Source organism: Nematolebias whitei, chromosome 14 (genome assembly GCF_014905685.2).
Source record: "Nematolebias whitei isolate Nwh7 chromosome 14, NemWhi1, whole genome shotgun sequence".
In the NCBI taxonomy this organism is placed as follows: Eukaryota; Metazoa; Chordata; class Actinopteri; order Cyprinodontiformes; family Rivulidae; genus Nematolebias; species Nematolebias whitei.
In genome coordinates, this window is record NC_056511.1 from 11,682,793 (window position 1) to 11,706,736 (window position 23,944).

The window sequence follows — 23,944 nt, forward strand, 5'->3', positions numbered from 1 at the left end:
TTTGATCGTAAAGGTTGGAGACCCCCTGTTCTATAAGAACTTCCTGCTAGTCTACGTTCATGCCATAAATCGAACTCCTTTGCAGTGCAGCAACATTTTCAGATTTGACCTAATTCAGTGCAGCAGTGATCATGAATTCACTGCACAAGAGCTAAATATGGCGTACAGGTTCATTTCATTTAGTCTACTGAGTCCTAAAATATTATAAAATAAAAAAAAAAGAGTAATCAGCTTGCTCCCTCAAACATGAGCTCAGACCCAATCTGAACACTGGCAGAAATGCTGTTGTGTTTCGCAGGAGCTAGCTGCACGTTAACTGTTAAAGTACCGTATTCTTCAGACTATGAGGCACATTTAAAATCCTTAAATTTTCTCAAAAATCAACAGTGAGCCTTATAATCTGGTGCACCTTATGTATTAATTCTGGTTGTGCTTACTGACCTTGAATAGATTTTAAGAGGTACACGGCGCTCAAAAATGTGTCAAAATGTTTTAGTTTTGCTTAATGCGCCTTATAGTCTGGTGCACCTTATAGTCCGAAAAATACGGTAGTATTTCTTGGCTCCAGTGTACCTCAAGTTAAAATTGAAAAAAATATAATGTTTTAATTGCAGCGTAAGTCTAAATAAATTAAATGGTTAGAATCACCAGAAAGATGGTAAATCACAGGTTGATTAAATGATATTCTGGCCCATAAAGTAAAATTTGTTGACAACTCCAGACAGCTAGTGTTGTTCAGCTGAAATGCTTCACCCTAAGGATAAAGGCTTCTTAGTTCTTGGTGCTAAACTGTAGAAACAGACGGAGAGTTTAGGTTGGGTTTTGTTTTTGATTTTGGTTCAGTTTGCTTTCAGCTGAGCCTTTGCAGCTCTGGTGTGATGATGAATCAGTCATTCTTCAAGGGCACATGTTCGAACACAAAGAATCAAACTAGTGGGTTTCACTACAACCATAAAGTCTTTAGTCTGTTGATCCAAAAAGCTGCATTCTTTTTATACCAAATGATCATCAAGACCGTTTGTTGCATTTTATTCTGAATTTCCTAAAAGAATACATTTGTTTGAAATGATTAGCCTAAATAATCAAAATAAAATCATAAAACACTAACTTTGTTTTCATTTCAAAATTTGTTTTATTATTCCTTTTTAATTGTGTAAGGCTTTTTAGCATAAAGAAAGAAATATCTGTAGATTTGCTTAAAAAGTGTTTGCTCACATGTGAAAAGCATTATTCACAACATCACTATCACAGCACTGGTCCTGGATAAAGCTGAAAATGAAAAATGACTGAACAATTCAAATTTAGTTCATATTTTACACTGGATTAAAGTAATTTAGTGTAGATCCATGCAGAAATCAGAGCTGATGCTTTCTAACTGAAACCATCCCATCAGCCTTGGTAAAATGAAACCACCCGCGCTCTCAGACGGGCGTGCCGCTGCGCAGAGAGAAGGTGGAAAAAGAACAAGCTCCAGGTGTCTTTGAGAATCTTACGTGACTGCTTAACTAAGTGTCAGAGGGCTGAAAGCTGCAAAATCTGATTTTATGTTCAAAATGATCATTGTAAACAGTCACAAACCACAAATTATTTTTAAGTATTTTTAACTCTGTTGTTAAACCATGTGTCGGTGTTTCCATGGAGGCTTCTTTTAAACGTTGCGACGTTTTTAAAATTGTTTATTGAAACAAAATTTCTGATTCGAGGTCTTTTATTTCACGTTTTTAATCAGTCTGCCTGCCCTGAAATGATCTGCTGTTTTACAGCAGTTTGAGCCCATCTGTTTCAGTTTTAAAGTAAATACTTAATTTAAGACTTTCTAATTCTCTAAATATCCTGCTCTCGTCTTTTAAAGGAAACCCTTCAAATGACTGGGCCTTGTATTTTACACATATTGAACTCTTCTGTGTTCCAGTTGCTTTCAAAGACACTAATATCTAAATTAACCTTCATGTCCAAATAGTCAGAAAAGGCTGTTTTTAATCCGTTTCAGACAGTTTTAAATTCTCCTGAAGTTTGTAAAGAATTCCAGTCTGGTTTTAAATTCCTTTATAACACTGAAACAGCACTTTTAAGAGTTTTTAATTAACTAATTTTAAAGGTTGACTGAGGTTGCTTCGCTGTTTTAGTTCTTTTAGATTTAACCGCTGCCTTTGCTTCGGTCGATCACAGCATCCTTTTATCAAGACTTGAACTTTTTGTTTGGTCTTAAAGGCTCGGTTTTAGCATGGTTCAAGTCTTATTTAGATGGCAGGTCCTTTTTCATTTCCATGGGGGAATACTCTTTTTGATTTACACCTATTGCTTGTGGTGTACCTCAAGGGTCCATTTTGGGCCCTATTTAGTTCTGTTTATTCTTGTGATCAATTTTTAGAAAGCACAACATTTTTCATTGCTACGCTGACAACATCCAAATATTTTTTTCCTTTTGAATCGAATGTCTCTGTCCCACTGCAGCCTCCGTTTGTCTAAAGGATGTTAAAACTGTCTTAGACTTGTTGGACCTTGAATGAAAAGAAGACTGAAGTTGATTTATTTGAAAATCAAACTCCACTATGTGCTGGAATTCTCCATCCTCTTGCTCCTCATTGTTCCTCCATGGTCAAGAATCTTGGAGTATTTTTAGACAGTTCTTTTATACTCAATAAGCAAATATTCTCAGTTGTCAAAACCAGTTTTTATCAGTTACATCTTATATTCCGCTTAAAGACTTTAAAACTCTTACCCGTGCCTTCATCACCACCAGACTGGACTACTGCAATTCTTTTTATGTCGGTTTGGAGAAATCGTCTCCCCGTCTCCTGCAGTTAGTCCAGAACGCTGCTGCTCATGTTTTACTGGGAGCCAGAAGGCATGACGGCATCACTCCTGTTTAAGCTGATTTGCACTGGCTGCCTGCTCATTTGTGTATTGATTTGAGTATTCTTTTACTGACTTTTAATAAAGTTTTAAATGGTTTGGCACACAGTTATTTAATGGATCTTTGGCACTTTTACAACCCAAACGGAGCACTGTGATCCTCCAGTCGATGCTTTTAGGGTAAAATAAAAACACAAAGGGGATCGAGCTTTCGCAGTGGCAGCCCCCGGACTCTGGAACTCCCTGCCCATTGATATTCATGTAATCTCACCCCAAAAAAAAAAAATCACACAGGCTTTTATTTCAAGTTCAGTTTGAGTTCCATCGGAACCTCTTAGGTGTGCTTGTTTCTTGTTTTAGTTTGTTCTTAGCCATTTTTTTTATTATGGTTGTGATTTTCAAAATTTGATCTTCCATTTATTTTATTGCTAATTTTCCTGTTTGTGAAGCACTTTGGTCAACATTATTTTTAAATGTGTTATATAAATAAAATTGATATTGATATAAAACTGCCAATTTCCTTGTACTAATCATCTAGGTTAAGTCACTTATCTTTACCTAAATAAGACTAGATAGTTTTAACTGGCTTAACAAAATATGCAGATGACGAGGTTAAAACCCACTCTGCCAGCACCAGTAACATAATAAACCAACAGTTTAGTCTTTTTTATTTAAATTATGATCATCTGGCTTTTAGGAGCTTCTAATTAAAAAGAAATAAAGCAGCATTTTACACTTTAAACTAAAGAAGGCGCGGCAGAGATGCAAATGGAGTCGTGCAGACAGAAAAGTTGCCTGGGGAGGAGGTTATCAGTGCAAGGTAATTACCAAATGTTTGTTTTGAGTTTTTAAGGTATTCCAAAAAGATAAGAGGTGGTGAGATAAGTTGGAATGGAGCGGAGCCAAGTGCCACATTAGACTAAGTGGGCATCCTGTGTTCTGGTTTGCTATTAAAGCAGAGGAGAATGACAATGCTGCTGCGTCTGCATCACCAGTATTAAGAGTCTGTAGCAAGCATCCAAAGAGCTATGGCCACTCTTTAATGGCACACATCTGCAGAATGTCATGTTTTTACACTCCAAAGCAAGATGTAATTTTGTGCGCAGGAAGTACAAAGCTTCCTCGGACATCCGGAAGTTCTGGACCCACTGCGTTTCAGTGAATCCAGGAACAATAACGTCCCACCGCTGCATGCTTCGATCAAAGGTCCAGCCCAATGGTCTGTGGCCTGTGTGCTGTGGTAGTTTTTAAGTCTGTAGTGTAATGATGGTGAGAAGTATGTAACATGAAGTAACACCTACTGTGATATAAAAAAAATAGTGTTTTTATAGTCCAAATGGTGCTGTATACTGCAAGTTTATACTCTACATATGGTGAAGTTTGATGTTTTGAATTTGAGGCATCCCGTAGCATGTTCCAATTACAGTACACACACACAAAAAACCTACACATTTGGAAAAAGACCATGCACAATCGAATGCATTGAGTGTAAAATAAATCTAGATGCCATCAGTTTAATATTAGAACAAATAATAATAAAATACTGCTTTAAAATTAATATTAGATCAGAGGTGTCTAAGCTTCTGGGGGTAAGGGGCTGTCTGTATCTGACAGCTGCCATGAGGCTCAGATGGGCCGAACATTAACATCCATAAACAGCATTTTACCCGTTTGTGTTCAGCCTCACATTTGATTTGATCCTAAACTCCTCTTCATTTGTTCTCAGTCTTCTCTTCAGAGAAAGGTGCAAGTAGCAGAAACACTCAACATTTATTTCATGCAGGACTAAAGCTGTAATAAAGCCCCCCCAGAGCTCGTGGATTCTTGTTATTTGTGAATATATTTCATGCCGGGGCGAGAGAAATTCCTCTCTGCGTGTGTGGGTGTTTGTGTTTTATCCCCCGAGGAGTTTCAGTCTACCATGAAACAGTGTGTAATTATGTCCTTACTTCCTCTCTTCCTGTTTGTTTTTGTGTCTGCGTGTCCAGTACCTCCAGTGATACTGGTCTACCCGGAGACGCAAGCCCAGGAGCCCGGTGTGTCTGCCAGCCTCCACTGCCATGCCGACGGCATCCCAAATCCCAAACTCATCTGGCTGAAGAACGGCATGGATCTGCAGCTCAGTTCCACCACCCAGCTTTCTCTCATAGGTGAGGCAGGCGGGTTTGATTATTTTAGGAAGCGCTGTTGGCAGTTTGTGTTTCAGCAGATAGTTTTTCACTTCTCTGCACTGCTGTTTTTACAGTTTTCAGTAAAATATACCAGCAGGGCTGTAACGTGCACAACAGTCAAAATGGTGCATGAGAGAAATAAAACCAAAGCCAAGGTGGTGCATGATCTAAATAATGTTTTATGACATAAGTCTTTTCAGCCGCTCACCCGATTGGCATTTTATAATAGATTGATAAAAAAAAACCAAGAATGCAGTCATCCTCCTCAGCCGCCTTCTTTTTGCTCCACTGACAACGTAAACATACTTAAAACCAAATAACGTAACAAATTAAGAAAGACTGAAAAAACAAATACTGATTTAAAGTCTGTAAGATGCATTTGATCAGTGAGAGTGAGCAGAATGGGGTCTTCTTTGCGTTTTATGGCCTAATTCTCATTAAGTAGAGTTATTTGCAGTGTGGGTCATTACCTGTGGTAATAGCCAGTTCCCAACCTATACACAATCAAACCTGAGAGTTTTCTGCAAAGTTCAAGGATGCACAAATGCTGCCCTGGTTACAGTTTCTAATTTACCTTTATAAGTTAAAAAAGGCAGGAGTTGTTTATGAAGAAATCATTTGTTTTTCAATGTTTAAATATATGTGAAAAGTAGAAGAAATACTCTGAACGGTTAAAGAGATCAAAGCAAAGAGGTGATGCAGTTCAATGTAGTCCCATTTTAATTACACATTTCTTGTTTAAAATGTTTAATACAGATACTGTTTAAATGCTGATTCTGTGTATCTGTAGTCAGATCCTGGGCCTTTCACAGTATCAGACACAAACAGCCCTCAGAGGGGCTCCAAACTGTTTCAGAGCAGACTCAGAGCAGGGAGGTGTGGAAATATTGCACAAATGACCAAAATAATAAATCTAAGTCAATGTGGAGGACTTGGATCCATCTGTTCTGGAGAGATCTGGCTGTTTTGTAACATTTTAGTAACTAATAAATACCTCATAACTGCCCATTTGCGATTTTAGTTTTGTAATATATTTTTTAGCAATATGAAAAAATATGAAAAAACATAATTATGATCTCATCGGCATGAAGGAACTCAACAAAAAAAAACTGGTTTTATTTTTACATTATTTATTTGAAGGAAAGTTTACTGCATCGTTCTTCCATAAAATAAAACTAATCATTTGTAAACCTGAGACGATGTGTTCAGGAGCTGTCCAAAGTGCTGAAAATGGAGATAGATTTGATAACTGTGTTTTTAAAGTTTTACAAACGCAGATGAAAGTAAACTCTAATTAACATAAATTAAATCACACCATTTTATGTCTTAATGTTTGGTTTACAGCTGGTATTCATCACGACACGTTTCAGATAAGCTCAGGCAAATATCCATTATTTGGTTCCATCTGCAAACACATGAATTATTTTCCATAATCTTACAATAATGAAAAACATTGCAAGTTTTACCAACAAGGTTAAGGTCTGAACTCTGCGGGGGCCAAAATAAATGATTTGAAATGAAAATGTTTCACCCCTGAACCACTTTTTCATAATGAGGCATGATTACATTTTTCTACCACATATTTTAAAGATGACCGTTCATCACTTTGTTTGTTGGTTTGCATTTAACTGTTTGGAAATCAATTTTAATAGTTTAATCAATCCTCTTACTTTATTAGATTCAGACTAATATTTTGACCCTTCTCAGATGGAGATGTATTTCCCAAACATTGTTCCAACACTTGTTTTAGTTTGGGTTTCTCAACATGTAAGCTAAACTACACAAGTAACTGTTGAACTTTATTTATAGGCTCCTATTTGCTGAGGTGGAGTCATTTTCTTTGACTAGACTGTGTAAATTGTCCTGACAACCACGAGCAAATAATTACTTTAATGTGCATTTTATGAGTGAATGAAAACTGAGATGGTCATTACATCAAAATGAGCTGAGAAAGCATCTAATGGCAGCATCAAAGAGTTACAGTCGCAATATGTGAGCACTTAGGGTAGTTGCATCACCTACACACATAATCATAATCTAAATTATTTTATTACATTGTCACTTCTGATCATCTTTGTATTGCATCCAACCTTTTTTTTCTACCTTTCTCAGAATGAACCAAAGCAGATAATTTAAGGACTGGAACAAAACCAGTAAAAATGGAGCTGAAAATCTTCATGGGGTGGGAAATAAACAACTTTTTTTTTTCTTTTGGGGTGGGGGTATACTTTATATCCATGCGAGCATATATGTAGTATATTTAATTTATTTAAACTAAAAGGGATTTTCTTTACAAAAATCTACAAACAAAAATGTAGATATGAACACTGATTTAATTGGCCATTAATTACGTGGCGTTTCATTTCATGTTAAACAATCCAATCATAATAATAATAATTTTGGAAGTAATTAACGTGTTAATTAGTAACCAATTAGTTAATGTGTTTGCAGATGACATGATCTGTGGTGAGAACAGAGAACATGTGGAAGAGAACTCTTTTATTTTAACTGCATGTTTACTGTAGTTTATTATTGTATATTGTTACTGTTGTCTGTACTTTATATGTTCTGTCTGGAACAGGTGTCTCTTGTAAATGAGTCCTCGTGGCTCAATGAAACTAACCTTTATTAATAAAGGTTGAATGGATGAAAAAAAAACCAAGAGAGGTGGAGGTATGCACTTGAAAGAAGAGGAATGGAAGTCAGTCATAGTAAAACAGAGTACATGTGTGTGAATGAGAGGGAGGAGGTGGAACAGTGAGGCTACAAGGAGCAGAGGTCACAAAGGTGCAGGACTTCAAGTACTTGGGGTCCACTGTCCAGGAAAATGGGGATCATGTTAAAAAGGTGGAGAAGAGAGTCCAGACAGGATGGAGAAAAGTTTCAGGAGTGATGTGTGACAAAAGAGTGTCGGCAAAGATCAAAAAGTTTACAAGACAGTTGTGAGACCAGCTATGTTCTATGGGCTGGAGACAGTGGCATTGACAATAAGACAGGAAAAAGAACTGGACGTAGCAGAAATAAAGATGTTGAGGTTCTCCTTAGGAGTGACAAGGATGGAAAAGATTAAGTATGATATCATCAGAGGTACAGCACAGGTTGAACAACTGGGAGATAAAGTTAGAGAGACCAGACTGAGATGGTTTGGACAAGTCCAGAGGAGAGACAGTGGGTATATTGCTAGAAGGATGTTAGAAATAAAGCTGCCAGGAAAAAGACAAAGAGAAGATCTAGGTATGCAGTTAGAGAGGACATGGAGGTAGTTGGAGTGAGGACAGAGTGAGATGGAGGAGGACGACTCGCTATGGAGACCCCTGAAGAGGGTAAAGCCAAAAGAATACAAAGTAATTAATGTGTTATTGTGGGATATACTATTTTAAGGCAGGATTTTTCCTCTTTAAGTTAAGCAAATGATTGTACACATCATAAATATGTAGGAGTAAATACGCCACCACTCCCCCACAAAGGTTAGAGAGGTGGGCTTGTGATCCAAAGATCGCCGGTTCACGCCCCGGCCCCGACATCAAAATTGTGGGTGGGGTAGGGGAAACACCCACACTTGCCCCCACCCTCATTCGCCCCACTCTGGGCCCATGAGCAAGGCCCTTAACCCCACCATGTGTTCCCTAAACAGGTCTCTCTTGAAAATGAGTTCTCGTGGCTCAATGAGACTAACCTGGATAAATAAAGGCTAAATGAAAAAAATACATATATATATATTCAGTTATGTTAACTTCTAACCCAGTAGATAATAAAATGAATGACTGAGGTAATCATTAATGTAAAACCAGAGTGTAGCATTTAATTTTCTTTCTTTTTTTAAAAATAAGTGTTATGGAACTGTTTGAAATATGTATTTCTACTTAAATATAAAAGTTTAAAAATTATAGGGTGAGTGTTTGATGCTGCAAGGGTTCATTGTTGCTATGGTTCGTTTCATGGAACAGGAGCTACAAACTAAAGGTGTCTTTAATGTTGTTTAGACAGCCTGACTTGTGAGAGCTCCACTGTGGCTCCTGTGATTCATGTGGAGCTACAGGATGGATCAGAGTGCTGCCGTATCGGCCATCACTGAGCCGAGGGATGCTGTGACCATCAACGACCTCTCCTTTGATGATCTCTTTTCTTCTTTGAAACATGATCAACATCACCTGCAACAACAAGAACAATGCTGTCTTGTGGCGCATGGGGTGGGGATAAAAACTGTAGTTTGAAAATGGGTTTATTCTGTTTTTTTTTTGTATATTTTAGATGACTTTATGTAGAATTGTTGTTCTGTAATTTAAACACACCAAATCTTAAAGAAGCTTTGTAACACAAATTTAACTTCTGTTTATTGATACAGCAACACATCTCAACAAAGTTCATGTCAGGTCACTGCACAAAAAGCATTCTCATACATTATAAAATGTCGATTAGTAAACTTTTTCTAAGGAAACCAGCAGATTGTGTTGAAACTTCACTCCATTTTGAGCAGCAGTTTGGTGACAGTGGAAAGAAACAACTCAGTTTTAACAGAAATAAACCTTCAGCAGAGCCAGGCTCAGGACGGGCAGCCGTCCACCTCAGCTAATGTTGGTTAGAGGACAAGAATGAGACACGAACCAACACAGGAGCATCGGTGCAGGTGTACATTCTAATTTGGGATAAAAAAATAAATAATTTAAAAAGACACGTTTAAAAAAAACTGTTTTGTAATTTCTTTTATAGTGTTCAGTGTGAATATATAGAACAAAAGAAGCAGCATGTTTGTAAATAAGGTTTTCAGCAAATACACATCTAATAATGTGAACCTAAAAATTTGAAACAGTTTGTTGAAATTTAATAAAACTCATCCTGTCTGCTTCATCTTGAACCCTTGTCTCATATGGTTATAGTTCTTACCTTTAGGAACAATTTAGTATTTATTAAACTTAATATTTGTGCGTAGTTCTACGTCTTTATGTATTTATCTGCTCGAGATCTTTGGATGTTCTTTGGTTTTTGATCTTTCTCAGCCGCTCTGAGCTGAAATTCAGTCTAAAAGGTGATCAACAAAATGTTAAAATTGTTCATCAGAGCACATCATTTGTGTCTCCTCACCGTTTGCTCTCTTGCAGCTAATGGTAGCGAGCTGTTTATAGCTAGTGTTCGCTACGAGGACACTGGAGCCTACACCTGCATCGCTAAGAACGAGGTTGGAGTGGACGAGGACATCTCCTCTCTATTTGTTGAAGACTCAGCCAAGAAGACCCGTAAGTTTTACATTGCCAAATTTTATTTTTTAACAGTACAAATAATAATATGAAAGGAAAAATCATGGATACAATAGCTTAACAAATGTGCATATTATATCTGGATAGCCCAAAAAAAAATGGCTGCAGGACACAAATTAAAAATAAAATATAACTAGCCCCATGCTAGCAAAGAGGATTAGGACCACGGTGCAATTTTTTCTTCCTTAATTCTGAGAAAAAATGTCTGAATTCTGAGATTAAAGTCAGATTCATAATGGTAATTCTGACTTTTTTATTCTTAGAATTGGTGAAAAAAAATATATATATTTTTTTGCACCGTGGCTCTAATCCTCTTGCGTACCATGCTCACAAATAATTAATTCAAAATTATTATCAGGTTAAAGTGAATGTACAACATTAAAAACTCAAGCACTGGCCCTTAGTTTGTTTTATGATTATTATTCTCAGGAGCTGACAAAAAGCTTTCAGTAAACATAACTTGAGTTTTTTTTCTTTTTTTTAATGCCCACATAGTATAAGACATTAAGATCTGGGTTGGAATTAAATGAGGCAAACAAGATGCAAGTCAGAATAATTTTCTGAAAGCTGGTAAAGGTTTAATTTATTTAGACATTTCTAACATATCTAAAAACAGAAGCGTGAGTACATGCTCAGTGTTTAGTTGCATAAACTTTCCACTTGTCTGTAGTGATCTCAGTGAAATCTCATTATGCAGCTTTTTATTCAACATGATTTCACATTTTATTCAGAACATTGCCTCATTTCAAGGAGATAATGAGCATCACCTATAAGTATTTCAATTTGATTAAAAACAAACACAAGATGCCTTGTTGCTCCTCCAGATGATGATTTAAAATATAGAGGCTTGTCAGGAACAGGGGAGAAAGTTTGAAGTTATTGAAGTTATAGCTTGTAGCTGGGTTATTCAACTGATGGTTCGTGGGCCAAATATGGACCAACGGTGAGTTCAGTCCGGCCCACCAATGAGATCATTTAAAATACGACTAATTTTAAATCAGAATAAATATTGAAACATTTAAAACATCTGAAATTACCTATATTTCCATCAGTTTTTCCTGCTATACAGGTGATCAACACAAAACAACTGTCAATGACTTTACTGAAAATATAAGTAGGCTTTTTATTATAAACTAAATTTATATAATGACGAGTTGCTGGATGTCTGTTCCCTAAGCTTTTGGTTTTTAGTAACTGTGGCCCACTGGGAAACTTAGTTGAATAACCATGACATATAATATTTGTTAACGAAAAGTATTTAATGTTTTTCTCCACTTTTTCTTCTCCGCTGCTCATCGTCTGACTCTGCAGTCGCAAATATTCTTTGGAGAGAAGAAGGTAAGTACATTTAAAACAATTTAAATTGTTTCAATTTCAATCACAATTTTAAGTTGTGGCAGCGTGTTTTGTAACCTCGACTGTCATCACCTGAATATTTACTGTTCCAAGATGGTTGCTGTGTAAACCAGCCACACTTTTTCCAGCAAAAAAAAAAAATCTTTTGAGTACTTCCCTTCTCTTGTTTTGCTCAAAAATAATCCATGAAAGTGCGTTTTTTTTATGTTAGATAACAAAGTGTAAAAACAGTCAGAGGAATGCAGTCTTTTGTTTTGAAGTCATATCAAAAACTACAGACTCAGCGCTGTGGCTACCAATAAAAACAAATTGGTGGTTTTAGGTGGAGAACAAATCATCCTTTCTTTATGTTGCCATTTTTTTTTCAAACCAACAGTTTTACTAAAGTACCAACACGTCGGGAAATCCACTGCAATTTAGAAGGAAATAGAAATGTAATCTCTTTTTGATAAATTACCCCCATTGTAAGTTTAAGGCAGCGTTAAATGAGCCAAAGTAATAGAGAAACCTGTGAAAGCATTTGGAGTATTTATTTCTGTTTAGAGGCTCTTAGGAACAGCTACACCAAATAAACAGAAAAGACATCACTTGTTAAATCTGCATGCATAAATGTTTTAGTGTTATGTGCATGCTTGGGTATTTATCATTTTTACTTCACAGTAAGTTTCAGGCTGCTGAGCAACACTCACTGAGATGCTGTCGGATGATGTTATATTGCAAGATTAAAGCCTTTAGACCCTGACAGATCAATCACACCCACAGTTATTGTCTGTGAATGCATTTTCTGAATGTTTATGCAAAAACAAAGGCTTCTTTTTGGTCACGTGATGCATTAAGTGAAGTCACTTTATCTATTTACAACAGAAAGACAGGAAGTACCAACAGAATTTGATTCCACTTGTTACAGTAAGTTTTGGACACGTCGTTGACAGGGCCCTTTGTTGGCGTTGTCAAAGCTTCTGGCAGCTGCACACTGCCCATCCTCACTAACATGAGAGCTTGCTAACAGGAGCCACTGTGTGCCCCTTCCAGCAGGGACTGAAATTGAAATGTCCATCACAAATGTCGGATAAAACGAGAGTGGCATTTAGTGCCGTTTTCAGTTTGTTTTTTGTTCTTTCCGTGACAGCGTTTCTCTTGTCTTCAAGGGTTGAGTGTGGGAAACATGTTCTATGCCTTTTCTGACGAGGGCATCACCGTTCTCCAGCCCAGTGAATGTGAAATACGCAGACACATGAAGAGGACAGAGAGGATTGTTGCAACCTATGTAAGTACAAGCGGGTGATGGAGGAACACATTCAATACAAAGAGAGAAAATGTAAAGTAGGTTTCAGGATACTGCTGATATAGATCATTTTTTAAATCTAATTTTGCATGAGGTAAAACACACCAACGTTATGGCATTAATCTGGCCTCCAGCTCTAATGTTAAAAATCTTGGTGTTATTTTGGTCAAGACATGTCTTTTATCCCCCACATTAAAAATGTTACCAGAACCTCCTTGTTCCACATGTGTAATATTGCTAAAATTAGATAACATCTCATCTAAAAAAATGATGCAGAAAAGTTGGTTCATGCATTTGTTACTTCTAGACTGGACTATTACAATGGTTTGTTATCTGGGTGTCCAAAAACTTATTTAAAAAGTCATCAGTTGATCCAAAAATGCTGCTGCCAGACCAAGTTTTAGCTTCTCTCCATTGGTTTCCTGTCAAATTCAGAATATAATTCAAAGTCTTACTTCTAACCTACAAAGCCCTCAATAACCTAGCTCCATCTTATATTTGAGATCTTATTGTTCCATATTTTTACAACAGAGCTCTTCCCTCTCAGACTGCAAGTTTACTTGTGGTTCCTAGAGTTTCCAAAAGCAGAATGGGAGGACAATCTTTCAGTTATCAGGCTCCTCTCTTGTGTAACCAACTTCCAGTTTCTGTCTGTGAGGCTGACACATATACAGTTTTAAAACTGGGCTTAAGACTTTCCTTTTTTGATAAATCCTTTAGTTAGGGTTGGCTTGTTATGCTGCTATAGGCTTATGGCTCCCACAGACTCGGGCGTTTTGTGAGCCGCGCAGACACTACACTCAATGTCTGCAGACAGTTGACTTTATACTCGAACGTACACCTTGACGGGCTGCTGCACAGCTTCGCAGGCAAGGGGCGTTTACCTTCGGGACAAATTGAGTTCACAGATTGGTCATTTGCTGATATGCTTACTGGACTGATTGACAGGTCACAAAAAAAAAAAAAAAACATAGTTGGCAGCAAGCGACAGCGGTGTTCTGTGTTTATATGTTGCTAATAAAATGTTCTAAAAAATAAAAATCACAGGGGGCGCTGGCCCTGCAGCCCACACATCAGACCAGCCCACTGGGAAATCTCCAGACCCTCCCACAGCCACACTGGACCTGATTTTAATTAGCTCGGGACAATTTCTCACAATTTCAGTCATGGCGGCAACGGACGAGGAGGAAGAGATCGCTTGCCTCTTGATGCTATATTAATTGAAATGAACCGAAACTGAATTGAACATTATGTCATTGTGATGTTATTGTTGCATCATAATGCAAAAAAAACAAGATAACTTGTAGTTTCTAGAGAACTCATATTTGGTAAAATCTTGGAACTGTGTCTACTAAAGCTCACTTTGCTGAACACAGGTCTACCAGCCTTCACATTCCTCACCAAATATCTTCATTTGTATATGGTACAGGTAAGAATTTCCGTTTAGAGCAGATTCTCATCCTCCACTTCTCTCCTGATGTCACAGTGTGACTCCTCAACTCACTAAATGTAATGGGATTACCTGTGTCCATTAGTCAACAGCTAAGTACAATACAGTACAATAGAGTCTATACCAAAGGCCTTGGGGGTTTTAATCCAGTGGATAACATCCATCTCCCAGAGTAAGAAGCTTTAGATGCTAAAAGTTTCTTGTTCCTGTGGGATTTGGGTTTTTACAAGCGGGTGTAATTGTATTAGAGATCAATACCAACTCAATAAGCCACGTGTTAGTCAGTTCCTGCTATAAACAGCAGTTTCTTCACTTTGTGCTTCAAGTGTGTCCACGTTCTCTCTGCCTCACCAATCTATGCGTGCGGTCAAGTTTTTCTGTGTTTGTGAAGTCCACTACAGTTATCGAGTCTGGAGGCTTTGTTTGCAATAAAACACCAAAACCCACAAGTTTAAAGGGTGGGCTTGAAGGTCAAAAGTTGGTTACGGGGTTAACGTTAGAATTACATTAAGGTTGGGTTTTTCATTATGTTGGAGGTCAGGTTTAGAGACTGGGGGTTGTATTGTGTGAATAGCAGAGCCTCAGAAGAAAACTAAAGGTGTGCATGTACAAAGAGCAAGTGCAGGTGTGTGGCTAAGTGCCTTGTCAGCAAAGGCATTGTGCAGCAGCGCCAGCAGAGGTGTTATATTATTTGAACTAGAGGCAGAATTGTAAATCTGTTCATTACTGAGGGTATAGTAAGTCGACTCGCAAACTCTGAGTGGAAAAAGCATATTCTGTATAGATTAATCATCTCAACTAAATATTTTCAACCGTTTTGTCTCTTTGCAATGCTTTTCATTCTTCCATCCTCCTATTTTCTGTCTTTGGCTTCTCTCAGGAGGAGATGTGCCCTAAAGGCGAGGGGATTTCACCTCAGCACTGCGTGTGGTCTTCTGCAGTCAACGTCAGAGATAAGTACATCTACGTGACGCAGCCTCTACAGAGCCGACTCCTGGTCATCGATATTCAAGCCCAAAAGGTGGTTCAGGTGGGTGGAAAAGGTTGAGAGGTGCATCTGTTTAACACAGCAAGCATTTCAGAACTTCAACTAGAAGTTAGTAACTACATTTGCAGTGTTCATATAAGCTTCTAACTTTGCATTATGGGGAAGCTGAAAGTAGTGATTTGCTATTGAAGGAAAATATCTACAAGTTGAATAATTATAAGACTTACAAGGAACAAATAATTACATATTTCACTTTTTTTATGTTATCATTGGGATACTTTGCACATTTTAACATCTCAGCCACTTTCATCTAAGTCGTGAAAGATTCTCAGACAGAGTCCACCTGATTGGTTCAATATACAATATTACATACAGAAGATGAATACATGACAGTTAGAAATAAAATACCATATAATTTATTGTCATTTATGCTGTCCTTTGGAATATTCATTAAATAAGTTTTGGCTGAGAAGACTATTTTAATACTCCTTGGCACATCCTTTGAATTAAACTTCCAGAGCCATTACTGTCCTATTATTTATACCCTCTTGAAACTGAATGCTACAACTATGTTGTCCTAGTACATAAAACTGCCTTTAACTTAATCTTAGGTTTGTGTATTTAGATCTGGAGTTATTTGCAGATAATAGCCAATAAACTCCAGGCGTGATTCATTTTATTAGAATGACTTGTTCACATTCACTGTCATAAAAAAAAAAAAAAAAACTGTTGTCAGTTTTTGAAAACTGCTATTGAATTGCTCATTTGCAGTGAAAGGTTTATAAGTTGAGTTTAGTTCAACAATAGTTTAGTTTTAAAAAAATAGTGACAGAGACGGTATTGAAATTATTCTTATTCAAAGTTAGAACAAAAAGTCAACAACAGGTACATTGAGAATATACATCTCATCTAAAAGGACGTCTGCAAGGGAAAAATAAATCAAAAGTACCTGAAGCGTTCGAAACAATATGGTGCCCAGGTGGGTGCTGGCTGCCTTGCCATTTATCTTGCCTGTAACGGCTGTTTAGAGACTGAATCCCTCAGAGTCCTTCCCAGGGTCAGCATCATTTATACTAAGGTGCAGGATGAAAGGAAATTGGCCCAAGTCAAGGAGAAGGTGGGAGAGGAGAGAGGATATGAGCTAAAAGTCTGAGCAGAGAGAATGATGCAAAGAAAGGATGAAAAAGAGACACAGCCCACTGTGCAGGTCGCAGTGCAGAAATGTCATTATAAACCCGTTAAATGACCTTGTTATCCAGGCAGGAAAATAGGACTTAATGCATGGAGGGATTATGAAACAAGAGGCCTCTGGACACAGGCGTGTAAAAGATCCTCCACTCGTCCTTCTAAAAGGTTGACTCCCAGACTGAGATAGACACAGAACGAGTGGAAGCCGTGCAGATGCAACGTGCTGACATTCTGCATTTCCTATTTTTGTTTCACGGTTATATAAATATATCCTGACATCTTCTATTCGTGTTCATTTTTGTGTCTGTCTAGTCTCTTGAATTGTTTTAACTTTCCGTTTTGGTCATTCACAATAAATTTTACTGCCACTTTATTTTCTGCCACTTCATGTAGTCTTTGTACATTTGAGGAAACATTTTCTGTGACATTTAGTTTCTTTAATACCCTTTTGCATCCCTGTTTGACTTCTTTTAATGTTTGCACATGTCTGTTTGATTTAGGGTTTCTTTTCTATATATATGGCTTTATAAACCCTTCCCAATCTCTTGCAATGTCCTAAACTCTTAAACCTACATCATTTTATCAACATACGTACTTTGTATATGTACAGTAGTCCCTCGTTTATCGCGGGAGATCCGTACCCTGAAACCCTGCGATAAGTGAAAAACCACAAAGTAGGAATAGTAGTACAAGTAGTAAGTGGTAGTTTATTCTAGTATATATATATATATATATATATATATATATATATATATATATATATATATATATATATATATTTATTAAGGTGTTTTAAACCCCTCCCACACTCTTGCAATATTCTAAACAATGTTTCTAAACGCTCTAAAGGAGCACAGAATGTCATGATTTCAGCTCCCTGCCTCTGCCGCTCTTTGGCACCTGCAAGCGTTCTTGGCCACGCCCACTTCTCCGCTCTGCACGGAGAACAGCTGATCAGCTGCAGCAGGAAGCTTATCCTGCAGTGTGGGCTGCACAAAGGTGCAGCAGGTGCTAAATAATTAAATATATATATTTTAAATAAAAATTTCTTGCAGATCGTGCCGCTCACCCATCAATCAGCCAATTGTGTGTCATGCCCAATGTTATTTTGAAAAGCCGCGGTAGAGCGAGTCAGCGATGAACAAACAACGAAGTAGCGAGGGACTATGTATTTGAAATGTACAGTACTGTAAAATTTTACTCACCAGCTCTGAAGATCAGAAGCTCAATTCCAGTCAGGCTCAGTTCTGGTTCTGCAGACCTACCCTGCAGTGACAAATCCCACCACCTGTACAGGGTGGTGGGTTTCGGGGATAATTGAGGGTTATCCCTCAATTATTGATGTGTGCGTGGATAATGGAGCTTCAGGAAGCTTCAGGATTATTTGCGACTTTCCTGCCAGTTCTGTGAGCCTAATAGATAGATCGTTAGTACTGACTTTTCGTTGCAAACCTTTCCCTCCATTTCATCCGGAAGCACTTTTGGCTTCTGGGTAGTGTAGTTCTTTTGACTGGTGTTACAGTATAGGCTTATTGAAAGAAAACTACAAAATAGTGGCGCCTGCAAGTATTTTTTTACATTAACTTTTTATCCCAAACCGTTCGAATGACGAGTAATATTAAAGTTGACAATTGTGTGTCGTGTACAATCTTGCGTTGAAAAATCGCAAAAAAACGAGTCCGCGAAAGATGAACCACAAAGTAGCGAGGGACTGCTGTAATTACTAAACTGTAACACAAAAAAATCTGTAAATAAATAAAACTATTCACTATTTTGGTTTGTAATATGTAATAATATTGGTGATATCTTTTCCATTTGTTTCAAGTAAAATCAGACTGATTCGAAAGTTAAAAATGTGATCATTGTTTTTTTTTTCCAACTTAAGAATTAAACTTAAAAGAAAAGTTTAAGACATAATGGATTGAAAAGCAGAGTGCTTTGGCACATATGTACAGAAAGATGTTTTCCCAAACTGTGGCATTATTACCTTTGACATTCTCTGACCCACCAGCTGCTCCCTTTCCTGTTTTACTCCATCAAACACTGTAAAACCACTTTCTCATCCTTTATTGCCCTTTCACTGGGCTCCTGCCCCCCCTCACTGGCCTCAGAGTGCAGAAGGTTAATGCATCTTCCATTTCTTTTCTGCTTTTCTTCTCCTTCTCTGTTATCTCAAAGATCCCCTTCTTCAACAAAGAACATTGGTAACTTCTTTTCAAAAGTGGCTTTTAAAAGCAGGGAGAAGATGGCAGCTGTACTGACAGGGAGCATGCATGAACAAAACAGACCTACTTTTTAACAATAAATTACAGCTGCTGCACAAAATTTTCCATACATGTTGAAAATCTCTACATTTATTAAATACCAATATTATTCTGACTGTTTTTTTGAGAATGCTTGTTAAAAACTTACAAATATAATGTGCACAAGCGTATATTATTGTTACATTTCAGAATAAAATGCCACCACATTTATGCTGTGTGAAGATATCCATGAAAGTTTAGATAGAAAATATTGATGCAAACCATTAAATCCAAAAAAAGCTGAACAAATTTTTATTATCATTCCTTTTTCATTGCAATTTGTTCAGCCTTTTATTTTGTTCAGTTTCAAACAGTAGAACCATTGTTATTTTCCCCAGCAGAGAGATCCAACCTTGAATATGTGGTTTCACTCATGTGCTAGGAAAACTGTAATGGAAAAACAATGGTGAACCAGACAAATGGAGAGATCCAGATGGCAAAAACGTCTGTTTTACTGCCTGTAGTGATTCCTCTGGAGGATCCAAAGAAATCGGTGTGATAAAGTGAAGTTTTTATTTAGGATTTTGTTATGATTTTCCTTTGGAGCCCAACTTTTCCTTTTAAGCGGTTTAAAAATATGATGGTTTCTTAAAGAATAAGAGGGATCCCCAGTGCCGTGCATTAGCATTTTTATTTCTGTTTGGCACTGAATATTCTCGGGTGGAGCTCATCTGACACAAACTCTGCATTCATTATTCTGACATCTTTCTACTTGGTATGTTTTATTGTGTATCTGCAGGTCTTTACCACCGAGTTTGTTCACCTCAAGTTACCCTCACTAAGTCAAGTATGATTTAGTGTGTTTTTTCCCCCAAGATACATATAAAGTATAGTTATTGCCTCCAAATCTGGTAGAAAATTGTATTACATTTAGTTTTTTAGTTTTTTTCAAGGCAGTGAGTAAAAGATTTGAATTGTTCACAGCTAATATTAAATTGCTGTCATTTTTCCTGTTTCAGATTTGTTTTATAAGCTATTTTCTGATTTTCTGTTCCAAATGCACTGCGAGATATAAAGGTAAAGAAGCTTGAAATGATAGTGTTATCCATGCAGCTCTGCTGTACAAAGGAGTGGGTCCTTCATCGTGGCTGAAGACACATTCAACATATTCCAGCTTACCTTCAAATGTAGTGTGGGTGATTTAACTTCCAGACCCGCACAACCATGAAAAGGATAAAACATGTGCATTTAATAAATAAATGTGTTCTCAATTTTCTGCTTTCCCAAAATACATGTTAAAGCCTAAAACAGAGCCTCGACTGCAACAGCCAAAAATGTAAAGCTCATAGATAAACCCTCAAATATGCAGACAATACAAGTATAAATAATCTATTAGTTAGATATTTAAAACTAAAATAAAATGATTTTGTTGAATTTTGCCAAAATTATGTTTCTTTCTTTACTTTACTCGTGGCAAGATGCAAGCTTATTAAACGTCTGCTCGTTATTTAGCTTATTAGTTCAGCTGAGGCAATGTCCCACAAGTTAAAACATCTGAGTGATGTTTAGTATTTCATTGCTTCACCATATGTCAGTTTTTTGCATAAATTAGCATGCCCTGTGACTTATATGGCAAAGCAATGTATTTGTTTTTCCCCATATTTATAGCACAATTTTTGACTAACAGCTGACCATTTTCATACATTCTGACCTGGAAAATATTGAACACTACCATTATCAGCCACTAGAGAGAGCTTGAGAAATATGGCAAGCCCAGTGTCTCATTAATAGGTAAAAATGGCTATTAACGAGACACCTGACTTGCCATACAAAGCCACCTTTGTCTCACTCCAGAACTCCTAGAGCAAACGTCAAATCAGCTGCATTTCGCTGTGCCACCCAGGTGAAATGCAGCTGATTTGACCATTAAAGTGCATGTATTAAGAAAAAGTTCAACTGAGACACACCTTTGCTATAATCTTAAGCAAACAAATAATTGTTTCAAGTGTTAAGCTTGTTAAATTTTTGTTAAAGTCCTCCCGTGCGCGCTCCCGTAGGCGCCATCTGGCAGCTAATCTAGTTTTGGCACAACACCGGTGATGCATAACAGATGCGACTTATACGGTAAAGCGACATAGTTTTTTTTTTCCACTTTATTAGATGCATTTGGACTGATGCGACTTATATGGCGGTGTGACGTGTACGGCGGCAAGCATGGTATTTGTGATACTTAAAAAAAGGCTAAGTGAGATAAAGAAAGTGGGATGTTAAGCAGTTTGTTGGCTTCTAAAGTTTAATATTCTAAAAAAATCATCTCCATCAATTTTCTATGCTGTACGACCCTGTTCAGGTTCAGAGGGAGCAAATCTCCAGTGGTTAATAGGTGAGAGGTTCAGTACACCCTGGACATGTTTCCAGTCCTTCACAGGGCCACAAAGAGGCTGACGATCATCACACTCCTAGGTTTAATTTAGAACTTCCAATTAACCTTGAACAACCAAAAAAATAAATTTCACACACATCCAAACTGCACAGAAAGGCTCCAGTTGAGTTTCACACCTACAACCACCTTGCTGTGAGGGAGCAGTGCTAAACAACAGTTCCATCATGCAGTCATGAAAATAATGTATTTTCAAAGCAAAAGCTTGAGATGATTTACTCTGGCCACAACATTTATTTGTACAAATTAATGCATAAACAAATATTCCCTTAATCTAATTCCAACATTTCCTTATTCTGGAAATTTGGAGTTCCATTAGCTTCCAGGTTGCAGCATTGAAGGTCTGGCCTCAGCTTTACCTTTTCTTCAATCATGCAGAAACACACACACACACACACACACACCATTCACCTTCTCCTCAAACCATACATGGGCACATGCTGAGTTGACACTTGGCTGACCGGTGCAGAGCAGAGGGCTGCACCTCCCATTACTGACAGCAGAGCTTGTGGTCTCGCTCCACTGGTGAGAGTGTCAGCAGCTCCCCATCCACTCAGCCAGAAGCAGGGTAATGGATTGTGTTATTCCTGGTTGTTGATGTTGCAGCAGATCTAAGGTTGAGTTTATTCCCCGCCTTGCCTATTTCACACACGCTCCTTTCCTAGCTTCCTCCTTCATGTCTGTAGATTATTGCCTATTCTTTCTGTTCTCTGCCCTTGATTCCAGCTGTGTGTCAGATACCACCATCATTAAAACCTCTCCAACAGCAACAGAGTAAAACTGAAGGCCGTAGTACATGATGCATGTCCAGTTCTGAATCATTTTTGCTTTGCATCCCAGTGTCTTCATGATGCAAGTGTAGCTCTGTTGACTTTTAGCCCTTCAGGGGGTTTTATTATTTTCTGCAAAAAGATTATCTTCTGTTCATGCATAGTATATCCTGATTTAATGATGGCTAATCTGACCTGGATTCCTGAAGTATTAAATACAATCATTACGCCTGCATTATTTTGCAATTATCCGTCTTCACTAACAGATAAAACAAAGAAGTGAGCCACTGTTTGATTCAGCAAATACAATCTTAGAAAGCGTCAAAATGACTAAAAATTAGAAATCTGTCATCCAGGGAGAGCTGAGTGGTATTTCTGCTCTTTTGCATTGAAATGAGTCAGTTAAGGTAGTTTGGACTTCTGATTGGGCTTTCTGGCCACATCCCTCTAAGAGGAGGCCCCGGGGCAGACCCAGAACTTGCTGGAAGGATCGTGTTATCTTCTCTGACCTGGGAAAGCCTTGGGGGTCCCCCAGGTGGAGGTGGAGGGTGTCCCTGGGCAGAGGGATGTATGGGTTTTTTCTATCCTGGACCTGTTGCATCTTATACCCAACTACAGATAAGTGGTAGAAGATAAAAAATTAGAAATGTTGCTTTAAAATTGTCCAGCACCAAAACAAAGTCAAAATGTTAACAGTAAATTTAAGAATATACCTTTTAGAAAGCAGGGCATCTACATAGTACAAACAAATTCAGCTCAAATTGCATATCTTTTTTTATCTATATTGCATACCTATAGCTCCTGTTTATATCTGTTTTAGATTAATTTGATTCAACATTAAGAGCAAAGTCTAATGTGTTTTGTTTTCCTGCACTCTTTTTGTCCTGCAGGCAGTTGCAACAGATCCTTTTCCAGTGAAGATGCTCTATGACAAGTCACATGACCAGGTGTGGATATTAACGTGGGGAGATATGGACAAAACACACCCAACACTTCAGGTAAGTGGTCATTTTAAATCTCCACCAGTGGCTGAAAAGAAAAACAAGTGACTGAATTCATTCTTATAAAACTACTCAAATGAACCAGATCTTAAATAATCTGATGCCAGGATCTCTTTTTTTTTATTTTACTTTTTTCACTTTAGCAGCCTCATATTTAAATCAGACTGATTATTTTGCATAAACTGAGCTTAGGGAATCAAATACTCTCTAACCTACACTTCTGCAGTGTGAACAGTGATGAGCGATTAGATTCCCGAGAAAAATAATTTATATAAGCTGCAGACGGTTTAAGTGAGAACACTTGAGCTCAGTTGTGCGCCTACATCTCTGTTTATGTGCCATAAGTATGATGTGTTCGAACATATTAACTATGCATGTTTTAAAGCACAAGCCAGATAAACAGTAATTCACAGCTGCACTGTTCTCAGCTTGCGCCTGGCGTCCCTTTGGACCACTGATGTTGGGAGACTTCACAAATGAGAAATGATCACAGGTGTGGTTGTATTTAATCCACCTCAGGGGACTGGGCAAGATGAGGGAGGAGAGTGAGGATGCAGAGAGGGTTGAGGAGTTAGAGAGGGAAGGGACCAGGACTGGTACTTGTGGGAGAGGAGTGATGCTGTTTATAAAGAGCCAGTACTCTAGTGTTCTGTTTGTCTGTGTAACAGTGCGGGATGCTGCAGTGAGTAAAGCCACCGAGGGAGCTCATTGTAATCTCTGAAACAGACACAAACATATGTATTGTTCCACTCAGCCCCACCGGTGGGAGGGCTCTATTGATGTGTTCAGTCTTTGTGGTTTGGGGATGTTTATTACAGTAAATGTGTAGTTATAATACAAATTCAGATTTATTATTTTTCTGTTTGAATGGTTGTCTTGAACTAAATGATTTTGCAATCTCAAAATCTCTTGAATACATAAGTGTTTTGCCAGCACTGGCT

General features: G+C 37.7%; 1 protein-coding gene across 1 annotated transcript in view; it reads left to right on the forward strand.

Annotated features, from left to right (window-relative positions):
* fstl4 (follistatin-like 4) overlaps positions 1 to 23,689 on the forward strand; it is a gene marked incomplete at its 5' end in the record, with an annotated part of 69,566 nt that extends 45,877 nt beyond the window's left edge. The window contains 7 exon segments of the mRNA XM_037688259.1: positions 4,845 to 5,006; positions 10,127 to 10,261; positions 11,594 to 11,620; positions 12,787 to 12,905; positions 15,254 to 15,403; positions 22,893 to 23,000; positions 23,672 to 23,689. Coding sequence (XP_037544187.1) covers positions 4,845 to 5,006; positions 10,127 to 10,261; positions 11,594 to 11,620; positions 12,787 to 12,905; positions 15,254 to 15,403; positions 22,893 to 23,000; positions 23,672 to 23,689 — 719 coding nt within the window.
* Between the last annotated feature and the right edge of the window lie 255 nt (positions 23,690 to 23,944).